Source organism: Spea bombifrons, chromosome 7, assembly GCF_027358695.1.
Source record: "Spea bombifrons isolate aSpeBom1 chromosome 7, aSpeBom1.2.pri, whole genome shotgun sequence".
In the NCBI taxonomy this organism is placed as follows: Eukaryota; Metazoa; Chordata; class Amphibia; order Anura; family Pelobatidae; genus Spea; species Spea bombifrons.
The window spans coordinates 39,547,616-39,558,967 of record NC_071093.1 but is presented as its reverse complement, the minus strand read 5'-3'; the positions used below and the strand labels follow the sequence as shown (position 1 = coordinate 39,558,967).

Here is an 11,352-nt window from a genome sequence, read left to right as displayed (position 1 = left end):
ACATCAGGATTATGTACCGTATCTTCTGAGCACAGAATGGCTGGGCTTCAAAACCAGGTTAGTGACTGATAAGAAAGTGGGTAGCTTTATATGTCCCATAATAGGGAACTCAAACCAAAAATGGGGATGACCATGAGCGTAAATCACGGGCACAATTTCATATCAAACCACATGAAATATCAACTCATGTTCATCAACGTTCTGCTGATATGGCTAACCTGTGACCCTGTAAATCAACAAACCGATGGGCACTCTTATTCTACATTTATGAGAAAAGTTTGCTTTTTTTCCCAGTTTGCCGGTTTCTGCCAGAATACGCGCTTGTAGAATGTCTTTGTACCAAACCACTTGAGCTTTAGAGCGCTTGTTGAACCCTTAATTACAAACAATTCAAGTCATATACAAACAAGTGGCATCATTTTTAACAATCAATTATAGTGTCCTATCACTATAGCAACCAATAGAATCATCCAGACAAACCAGGGACATTCCATTGGCTGTGATGGTGTTAACACTTTCAAACCTTTAACTAACCCCAACTGCCTTTTTAATAATATTAGGATCATCTTACATTGCATTCTCCTAATAAACAAAGCTAGGGGTTACGACAGCTTGAACAGTGACCTTATCACCATAGCAACAAAATAAATTTGACTGGTTGATTGTTCTTGTAGCTATGGCAACATGACTATTTTTCTAACTTTGCAACAAATTATTTTTTATAAATAACCTTCAGTTTGCTCTATAGATAGTTGGTCTTGGGGACAGGTGCAGGTTTATATGCTCTCCTGGACATCCTCATGTATTCTTCCTTGTAAAATATTAAAATATTTTATTTTGGAATAAATAAAAAATGTCATGAGGAACATATATGTATACATTATATATAATAATAATAATAATAATAATAATAATAATACATACTCCTGTCAGTAGTATGGCTGTGAGAATTGCTATGGCCCTTAAATTAATAGTGGTCACATTACATTATTTCTTTAAGACTAAACTAAGGGACTGTCAGCTTGTACCTTTTCTTGCTGCTTTTAACGTGTTTCCCATTCTGTGCTGACCATTCTGATTGGATGAGATCCCTGGCCACGCCCCACGCTTGCCGGCTGCATCAAATCAGGTGCGCGTTCTCTCCCAGCAACAGCTGGGTGGTCACCGGCAGAGCAGGAAAAAGTCCTGAGCACTATTAGGCCTCACTCACTTTTCCCGTCTCAATATCCGGTCCCCGAACTTTTTTTTCGGTTGATATCGATTACTAAACAGCTCCACTGGCAATATATATGCGACAATCGTGGTTATCGAGTTGGACGTTTCTGATATTTTTTGTAACATCTTCCTGAGGCCTAGTCCTTCACCCCAACCGGCACTTTGCAGACGGTCCCTAAATTTTTTAGAGTGCGGCTCCTTTAAATGTATAGCTGTCCTCAGAATAGCCTGCGCGGAAATACACAATTTAAATTAATTAAACCCCACATAATGTTAACTAAATGTTCGCTATCTCTTTATATAACCTGTAAATAAAATTTATTTTTACATAAACCTATCTTGCAATTAGACATCTCAAAGATTATCCGTTCCGTGATTTTATAGATTGAGGCGGGACAGGCACGTGTTAGTACCGGTTAAAGAGACCCCGTTATAGTTCGAGGTGTGACGGTCGGATGTAGTTCCGGGAGCGACTAGCATATCCCGCAGGTTTTGAGGTAACACGGCTTGACGGATTCTTGTGCAGGCTCGGATCAGGCACCTTACGGGCAGCCCTATTAGGCCGGGGTCCTTGTGACATGAGGTCCTATTTAGTCTGGGTCAGGTTCAGTGCTGCTTCAGGAGGGAAACTTCGGGGGCTTTGTCCCGAGACAAAGAAAATCGTCACCGCCGCGGAGCCACCGTTCTCTGAGGGGTGAATTTATCGCAGGTGAGGGGCTTTCCCCAGCTCGGGGTATTGGGGTGATTCCGACTCCCCACAGCATCCCCCATCCCCCACTCCCTGCGGACCGCAGCGGCTGAGGGGGGCGGGGAGGCCGCACCATGACCCGGGACAAGCGCTAGGCAGGGAGTGACAGGGGTGGCTTCTCCTCTCCATTTACCCCGGTTGGGGTAAGTGCTTATATTGGTAATCATGGGCAGTCGGCTGGGTGTAGATGAGGGATCACTGTGTGTTTCTCCATTCCACGCACTGTGATAAAGTTTGGGGTGTCCGGGGAGTAAGTTGGCTCCCGGTTACCAGTGATTGCCCCAGGGAGGGGGTTGTTGAGAAAAGAAGGGGGGCATCCATTTGCTGGGGGGTCTCATTATATTAGAGCAGCTTATTGATGGCAGGAATCACGTGTCTTGGAGACTTTGCAGTGCCTCCCTCTAAAAATACAAGTGCCCCATGGGGTGACTATAAAGACTTGGGCCAATATAGACTCTTCATAGTCGTCCTGATTAATGGAGGAACTACTGGATCTGTGGGCATCTCCTATTCTCTGTGGATGGGGAGAGATGCAGGACTTGCCCCCCCCCCTTGTAGTGCCATGCTTCACCCCTTCAGGGTACTTCTGTTATCCTGGGGCAGATAGTGCTGGCACTAGACTTAAAACACAAACTCCTGGCATCTGTTTGGGGGCAGCCAGAGCTGCTAAAGCTGTGCATGGTAGTAATGTATTTGGGTCTCCCCATTCATTCTTTGGGCTGTAACCCACTCCCATACAGGACATGTGCAGCAGGAGTGAAGATTCCTGCTGTCCTTATTCTTAATTGTCCTGGGGGCCGTGACGGCCCTTGTCGTGAGAGTCTTGGCATGTGGAGGAGCTATGATCTGTCAACAGCAAGACATGGCTTAGGGAGCAGTAATGGTGCATTCAGCGAGTTGAACGCTGTTGCTCTCCGTAGACGAGCGGCATGCTGCCCTCCCTCCTGCTTGCAGGTAATCTGTGATGCGTGGAGCACCTGCGGAACTTGATCTGACTTCCTGTTTTGTTTAGGAATGCAGCCTTATTCCATGATTGATGAGCTGTGTGTATTATATATTATATATAATCTCACACACCCTTTAGTACCTGAGTGAATGTGGCTTGAAAAATGAAAGCTCTGAGTTGCTTGCCAAGATTCACAGCTTGAAGTGCTTTTTTTTTTTAAAGCGTGGTTAGAAAATGAATGAGGGGACACGGCACGTGCAGTGGGTTTTCTTAACTCTCCTGTGCTGGGTAACTTGGTGTCTCTTGCACCAAAGTATCAACAATATATTAAGAAGTCAGAATTTGGCATGTTGCCATCTGAATGATCCCTTGGTCTATAATCGATTAGAAAGCATTTTTTTTTTTTAATTACGTGAGGTCAGAGGGGATCTTATCCTCCACTGTTGAGTTGGTGTGGAAGCCATGAAACTGATCTCAGCTCCTGTCAAAGCCACTTGTTTTAGGTTTATCAGCTCTATGCAAGTGGATTTTAGGCAGCGGTACACAAACTGCGTAAAAGTCGAACGCTTGAAGAAGTCCCGTAGTAGGGTCGGTCTGTGTTGTGCCGTAACCTACCGTTTAGTATTTAACTGCCCCTGGAAGTTGCAGGGGAGTCTTCAGTGAGGGGCCGGGTGATTCTCATGCCTGAAAGAGAGTCGTTGGTCTGTCGGAGCACTAGCTTCTCTTGTGTGATGCTTATTTTTCTCTGAAGGGTATATGACATGCATAAAGATTGGCCCCGCAAGAAGGAAACTGATATGTTTCCAGAAGGCTCCCCGCTGGTCCTGAGAATGACACCCGGTTACTCCATAGTTGCGATAAAGAATAATGTGTGTAAAATTTCTGGACCTGTAAACTGGATTTACCTTTATTGGTCATGTGACCGCTTGTATAATCTTGATTTATACACTTCCATGGTATTCAAATTGCACACTGATTGTACGGCGTACATACAGTGCTATGAATTGGAAATGGTCCGTATATAGCATGTTTCAGAATGTCTACATCGCTGATTACTTAATGGCGAAGACCAGCCCTAGAGGTCCGGACTTCATCTGCAGAAGCGCCTCTTGTAGCTGTGGAGACTGTAGGAAGCGACGTGTGTTCCCCGCTTCATGGAGATACAAACACCATGTGAAGTCTTTAAGGGTTGTGCTGGGGCACGAGGAGGTGACCTATAACCAGTCTGTTGGGTCCCGGCAACCCTGTGACTCTTCTTCCGGTGGCCTAGATTGACCTTTGCATACCTTTTCTTATTGGCATTTGAGTTTTTGTACTCTGGTGTTTTTCACTCTGGTGGGCCGAGGAGCCCTTCACACCAGATCACCTGTCATATGGGCAGAGCTGAAAACGTCTCTGCATGGGGTCGAGGTGTGATGAGTTCCTCTACCTGCGTCTTGCTGCCATTGCAGAAGCTGTGGGGCCCTCGCATTGAGTGTTTACAGACAGCTCTCTGCTGAGATAGCAGGTGTGCTCGGCTTTCTCTCTAGAGAAATGCATGCAACAGAACTGAGGAAGAGAGAAACAGACTGCGGGACTGATACACAAACCCGCAGGAAAAAAGCTTACGGCACAAGTACACGGCAAACATACTAGCCAGCCTCTGTCGCTATACCACCTGCAAAATAAAAAAGGTACAGGGACTTTAAAATAGGCAGAATGTCGTCACTTTACCAAAAAACTGATTTACTCTAAGATCTATGGCGTATGTCTTAATGACGGGGGTGGTGGTGGCCATGGTAGATGTATGGCATGTTGGAGTTAAATAAATGAACAGGGATAACTTTGTTTTAAGAAGAATGGGGGGGATACAGAGTATTTTTGTGGAAGTTGGTAAATTTAATTAAACCTAAGTGAGCTTGGCTAGCCCTGTATAAAGCATATGTAAACGGCAGGGCCGGCCGAAGACTTAACGCCGCCTGGGGCGAAGTTTAAAATGCCCCCCCCCCGGGGGGGGGCGGCATTTTAAACTTCGCCGACGCCATTATCTACCCCCGCCCGGTACTTACCTTTAAACAGTCCTGCGGCGAGTCCCCCTGCTCTGCCACGGTGCCGGCTTGTAATGCTGAGCGCCGGAAATTCACGTCACTTCCGGCGCACTGCATTACAAGGCGGCGCCAAGACCGAACAGGGAGACTCACCGCAGAGGAGAGAGAGAGGGGTGCCGAGCGGGTAAGCGAAAACCACTCGGTGCCCCTCTCTCTCTCCTCTGCTTCAAAAAAAAAAAACGCTTGGGGCGGCAAAGTGCCGCTCCTTCTTAAGTGCCGCCTGGGGCAATTGCCCCAGTCGGCTCCATTGTAGGGCCGGCCCTGGTAAACGGTGAGCTGACTTGACCTCACTGATTAAATTGTGCAGGACCAGACCAGCCGTTCCAGCTGAGAAATGCTGTCGGGGAAGCGCCTGTAATGCAAAGCTGCAACTCTCTGGCCAATTCCTACTTCAGAGAATAAACCCCTTTAAGCGCTTAAAGGATCATCGCTTATTGAATTGTAGTTAAGAATAACACGCCAAAGCAGCGTATGTGGGCAAAAAGGTTTTAATCGTCTTTATTGTATATTCGTATCCGCTAGCCTGTGTATACCTAACTTTCAAAGCTACAGTATCTACCGCTCTACCTAATGCCAGCATAAAGTACGGGGACGCCGCTTTCCTCTAAACAAGACTTGAAATGTCTTTTTCTTTACCCCCCAAATGCAATACGTATTTAGCATCGCTCTTAAAAGCTTTATATAGCACCGTTGTATTCAGTAGTGCATCGCATGGTGCAGGGGAGTCCTGCTTCAGAGAAACCGCAGGTTCTACCAATATAAATATTAAAGCCTCTTATGAACTAATCTATATATTCAACATGCTTAACAAAGCAAGAAAAGTGTAACAGATAAATGATTTGCCGATGTGGAGATCTCCTTTCTTATTGCTGCTATTACCACCGCTTCCTGAACCAATCTGCAACTTAAATGGAGGGGGGGGGGGTCTTGGTTGAGTAATTAAGTCAAAAACTTGGTTTGAGTAACCCGATATGAGAAGCCGTTGGTAGTATTGTTGGAACTACTGTCCCAGTTACGTGCAGTGATATACCATATCTGCATTTGCGAAGCAGAACACGTCGGAGATGAAGGTTTTATGGACATAAATATCCTCGGGATGCTGGGTTTGTTAGTCTTTTCATTGATGGCTGATGGTGAGAAGTAATTTTAAGGTGCGTCACTAGATGGCGCTCTTGGGCAGCCTTAGGACTGCTTATCTAAATGTATCTCACTGCACACTTGCTACATACATTGTTATAAAAATAAAAAATAGTTACGTGTATATTTTATAAACTCTTTACAGAAACCCAAAATATGTCTGGCATAGCCTTGAGCAGACTCGCACAAGAGAGGAAAGCTTGGAGGAAGGACCACCCTTTTGTAAGTCTTATTTTCTACTACAAAACACTGATCCTGTAAAGTCGGCAACTACGTTCGGCCCTGTTGAAATATGCAAAGAGCTTTTTTTAAAAAAAAAATTTTTCTTCTTTAGGGTTTTGTGGCAGTACCAACAAAAAATCCAGATGGTACGATGAACCTGATGAACTGGGAATGTGCCATTCCAGGCAAGAAAGGGGTAAGTTGTAAATCGGTGGCTATGTGGTGTAGAGGATGGGGCAGACATTGCTTTGTGGCCTCTGTGCAGAAGCACTTGCATGAATCTGACTTACTGTATCTTGGCCAAATTAACAGTTCTCACTTGGTTAATGGCGGTGCTGTCCTGCTCTGCTGCTGTAGAGGACCCGATCCTTGAATACTAACAAATACATCTACATGCTCGCACTAATTCATGCTTACACTCATAAATGCATTCACACTAACATGCGCACACACCCAATCTATCACAACTTTACCTTCCCTGGAGCCTTTCCTTATGGCTGCCTGCACACTGCAAGCAGCTGCTATATTAGTTTGCTTCCATTTTTCACAAGTGCGCCAGTCTGACGCTCACCAGCCCTGTTTGAAGAATTTTGGGCCAGTCACAAATGTGCATGTGGCAGGCCACCAGTTGAACAGCCATGATGTATGGAATAGATGTGTGTTTTTTTTTTTTTTGTTTTTTTTTTATTACAGTAGTTCAGCCAAATCATGTTTTTAAGCCTTAGATGCAATATCGTATTTCCCAGCAGCGTTGTTTAGCACATATCAAATGAATCACATTAATGATAAATACTGATTGCTAACTGTTCTAAACAAGGATATTTTTGCAAACCCCCTCCCCCTTGTGTGAAAGTCTCCTGGGTATTATGACATTAATACCTTTTTGCCTATATGTCTGAACGATATGTTGTCCAGCTGGTGCTCTGCATAAGCTTTGGCTTTAATTTTTATACATACTGGCAGGAGAGATGATACAAAACCATGTTCAACAGTAGGATTTTGGGGACAGGATCATCCAATTGAGCTTCTTGTCCTTTTTCATTTGGCAGCTCTGCTACAGACTATTGAACAGTTTCCCAAACATGTCCTCCAGGCTTACTGTATAGTGCAGGTTTTTATGAATCTCTTCTCGTGAACACAGGTGGCAGTATCCTTCCTTCCTTTTGTGTACACCTGTGTTAACGTCGCTTTCCTTCAGTTTCTTTTAAATAATTGCTTTATTTTAACTTTCACAGACCCCTTGGGAAGGAGGACTGTTCAAACTACGGATGCTTTTTAAGGATGACTACCCCTCCTCGCCACCGAAATGTAAGCGTGGAACTGTCTTTGCCATCAAAACATTTTGTCTGAATATTAAGCAGAGTTATTCAGTGGATACGGTTTACCCCCTGGATGTTGAAGTGCATATAAAAAAGATGGCAAAAGGCATTTAAAGAATTTGTGTGTGCAAGAGACTAATTCTGGATCTGTGCAAACATTATTTTAAAGTTTGATAATCTCACGCCTCTTTTTAATACACACTTTTCGTCATCACTAATATTTTTACATAGGTAAATTTGAGCCGCCTTTATTTCACCCGAACGTATACCCGTCAGGCACAGTGTGTCTGTCTATCTTAGAAGAAGATAAGGATTGGAGGCCAGCAATAACGATCAAGCAGGTGAGAGCTAAAATAACTGAGGAAAGGATCGGAGCTGCTGTTCTAGCAACTCATCCCCTTTTAATATAACTTTGTATTGTCTGTTCTTTAGATCTTGTTAGGAATTCAAGAACTTCTAAATGAACCAAATATCCAAGATCCAGCGCAAGCAGAGGCATACACAATTTACTGGTGAGCATTTGTACATTTGCTTGTAAAGACTCAGACCTTAATCTGCCACTCTCTCAGTAAAGTAAAACTTCCTTGCATTAAATCTGAATGACCTAATGTTCGAACGTTTCTCCCCTCTTGAAATAAACTTCCCTCTTGTATCGTGTTAAATACATGTTTTATTTAGAATGCCCACTGAGTGGGCTACTAAACAATTCTGGAATGGTTATTCAGGGGTGAGCGATTCCAAACTATACAAATCCTAAATATATATAGTTACCATTTCCGACACCCGTGACCTCAGTTGTCTAACAAAGTCTAGGTTTAGCTTTAATTTTCATTTGGGGGGGGGTGTCTTTTTCCCCAAGCTCTAAGGAAAATCCATCTTTAATGTGTTTTTTATTTTTTCTTCCAGCCAAAACAGAGTTGAATACGAAAAAAGAGTCAGAGCACAAGCCAAGAAGTTTGCGCCATCATAAGCTACAACCATGTGGCATCTTACAATAAAAAAAAAAGGAAGGGATTGGTTTGGCAAGAACTTGTTTACAAATTTTTTTGCAAAATTGAATGCTAAATACAATTAAAAGAAAAATTCTCTTAGGGGAGGGGGTCGTATGTGTGCCATTTCCCATTTTTGCCACTGTATAGAGTTCTAAATTTGCTGAATATCCCCCCCGTTTTTTCATACAGGGTCTCTTCCTTCAGTCTTTTTGTATTTTGATTGTTATGATGTAAAACTTGCTTTTATTTTAATATTGATGTCAGTATTTCAACTGCTGTAAAATTATAAACTTTTATACTTCTCTAAAATTCACTAGTAATCTATAGTTTCCTTTTGCTGTCTGATGCGGGCATGCTTTAAAATGCTTAGAAATGGTATCTAGCCTCTAGCTGGCTGTATTTAAAACAATGTCATAACTTCTACCCCCTCCCCTACCCCAAGTTTCTTTAATGTCTTTCAGAAACTAGGTTGAATCACAACCTAGAGCCTCGGAGATTCACACCCAGTCAGCATCTTGCTTCTGCATCACTTCCTTTATGTTTATATGGCGTTTTTTGTCCGTGTTGCTGTTTAGATTAAATAAACTGTTTATATATAAAGTTTGTTTCATCATCTTTTTCATTAAAAGGACCACACAGTGGAAGTCTTCTGCCTTGTATATTGACACTGAACTTTTTTTTTTTCTTTTTTTTTTGTGTAATCCTGTACAAAAAAAAACAAACTATTTTTTAAATATTACTGTCTATTCTTGCAACACCGTGAAAGGATACGTCAAAGAATGTAGCCTGGATTCTTGATTGTAGTTGGCTAACATACTGTTGTCTTGTAATCTGAAATGCAGATTTAAATAAACCGTTTCGCAGTGAACCAAAACCCTGGTAAGTATATTTGTATAGAAGTATTTGTAGACTCAACTTTTCAGATAGGAGGAAAAAAAAGACAATTCAAATAAACAGACAATTGGCCCTGGCTTTTTCTTTTTTTTTTCTTTTTTTTTTTTCTTTCTTTTGTTTAAATGGGTTATAAGTCCTACGGTTTTGACTAATTTGGCATGAGTTCATCATTTCCCCTTCCCTATTTTTGCATATTTGTCACTTAAATGTTTCAGATCGTGCAGCTAACTTTAATAATTAATAACTGGAGTAAACCAAAAAAAAAAATGCAGCTTTACATGAAATCGATTTAAGAGAAGAGGACGGGGGAGCCCCTCTGACCCTATGTGAAAAAGTAAAATGTCCCTTTAGTTAAAAAACCAACCAATTAACTTAACTTTTTAAGTTTTCCATTGATAATTGAGTTCAATTTCATTACACACCCTGGCATGATTAGATTTAACAGGGCTGGCAGTAAATGTCAATTAAGTAGAACCGTTCTTGGAAAGTGGGATCATCTTAAATATCTCAAAAGGCAGCACGTGATGCCAAGATCTAAAGAAACTTAAGACCAGAAAAAAGAGTCGTCGACATCTATCAGTCTGGGAAGGGTTACAAACCCATTTCTAAGGCTCTGGGACTCCAGTGAACCACGGTGAGAGCCATTTATTTACAAATGGAGAAAACCTGGAACAGAGGTGAACCTTCCCAGGAATGGCCGGCCTGCCAAAGAGAGCTCCTCAACGCAGAGAAGGTCACAAAAGAATCCAGACTTATTTAAAGAGCCGCAGGGCTCGATTAAGGTCAGTGCTCACGATTCCACAACAAGACAGACCGCAAAAATGGCATCCGTGGGGAGTGTTGAACACAAAAGCTTGTCTTGCGTATGCCAAGAAGCATCTTGATGACCTTGGGACTTGTGAAATCGTATAACTTTTTGGAAGACTTGGGTCCTGTACCATCTGGCGTAAAGCTAACACAACATTCCACAATAACATCATTCCAAGAGTCAAACAGCGGTGGTAGTGCGATAGTCTGGGGCTAATTCGGGATCTGTGTGACTTTATAATTATAATTGATGGAACCATGAATTCTGCTCTCTACCAGGAAACCCTGAAGGAGAATATCCCGCCATCGCTTAGTGACCTCAGGCACAGTTGGGTTAGGCAGGAGGACAATGATCTGAAGCACACAAGCAAGTCCGCCTCTGGCTCAAAAGAAACAATGAATTGAGATGCTGTGACATGACCTTAAAAAAGACAGTTCATGCTCAAAAACTACAATATGGCTGAATTAAAACAATTCTACAAGAGTGACCAAAGTTCCTCCCCATTGCCAGTTATTACAAATGTATTTTTTTTTCACATGGGTTATGCTGGTTTTGATTAACTCTTTACCTTCAGCAAATTAAATGATTGTTTAATACGTTGTGTTTACTCACGTTGTCTTTGTCATTTTTAAATTAGTTGCATGACCTGAAACATTTAAATGTGGCAGATACCAGAAAATTGGGAAGGGGCAAATACTTACGTACAGCGCTGTCAATGACCAGGTTTTTTTTCTTAGTAATATAGCTTGGACACTTTTGACACAACCCTAGAGATAAAATGCTGCAAAATATAAAAAAGGGGCAAATATTGTTCTGTTGTGTCTGTAAGTAATAAAGGTGGCTGCTGGTCTTAAATCTAGAAATCATGCGGTGATCATCAGGTGAAAGAGAGAGAGCTGAAAGTATCCGACCGCCAATTAAAGGCTGCTTTCCTTGCTGTGTTTCCTCCTTGTCTCTTAGAAATTAGGATGTCTGTGATCCATG

The 11,352-nt window shown here is 42.5% G+C and overlaps 1 protein-coding gene across 1 annotated transcript; it reads left to right on the top strand.

Moving 5' to 3' along the window:
• The first annotated feature begins 1,771 nt into the window (after window positions 1-1,771).
• Window positions 1,772-9,266, top strand: UBE2I (ubiquitin conjugating enzyme E2 I). The gene is made up of 7 exons (XM_053470925.1): window positions 1,772-1,924; window positions 6,279-6,355; window positions 6,468-6,551; window positions 7,591-7,663; window positions 7,906-8,015; window positions 8,107-8,186; window positions 8,581-9,266. The coding sequence occupies exons 2-7, from the start codon at window positions 6,290-6,292 to the stop codon at window positions 8,642-8,644; spliced, it is 477 nt and encodes a 158-aa protein (XP_053326900.1). The 5' UTR covers window positions 1,772-1,924; window positions 6,279-6,289; the 3' UTR covers window positions 8,645-9,266.
• The last annotated feature ends 2,086 nt before the right edge of the window (window positions 9,267-11,352 follow it).

Coding starts and splice junctions, on each gene's coding strand:
- UBE2I (XM_053470925.1), top strand. CDS start 6,290: ATGTCTGGCATAGCCTTGAGCAGACTCGCACAAGAGAGGAAAGCTTGG. Junction 8,016..8,106: donor CAGCAATAACGATCAAGCAG/GTGAGAGCTAAA, acceptor TCTGTTCTTTAG/ATCTTGTTAGGAATTCAAGA. Junction 8,187..8,580: donor GAGGCATACACAATTTACTG/GTGAGCATTTGT, acceptor TTTTTCTTCCAG/CCAAAACAGAGTTGAATACG.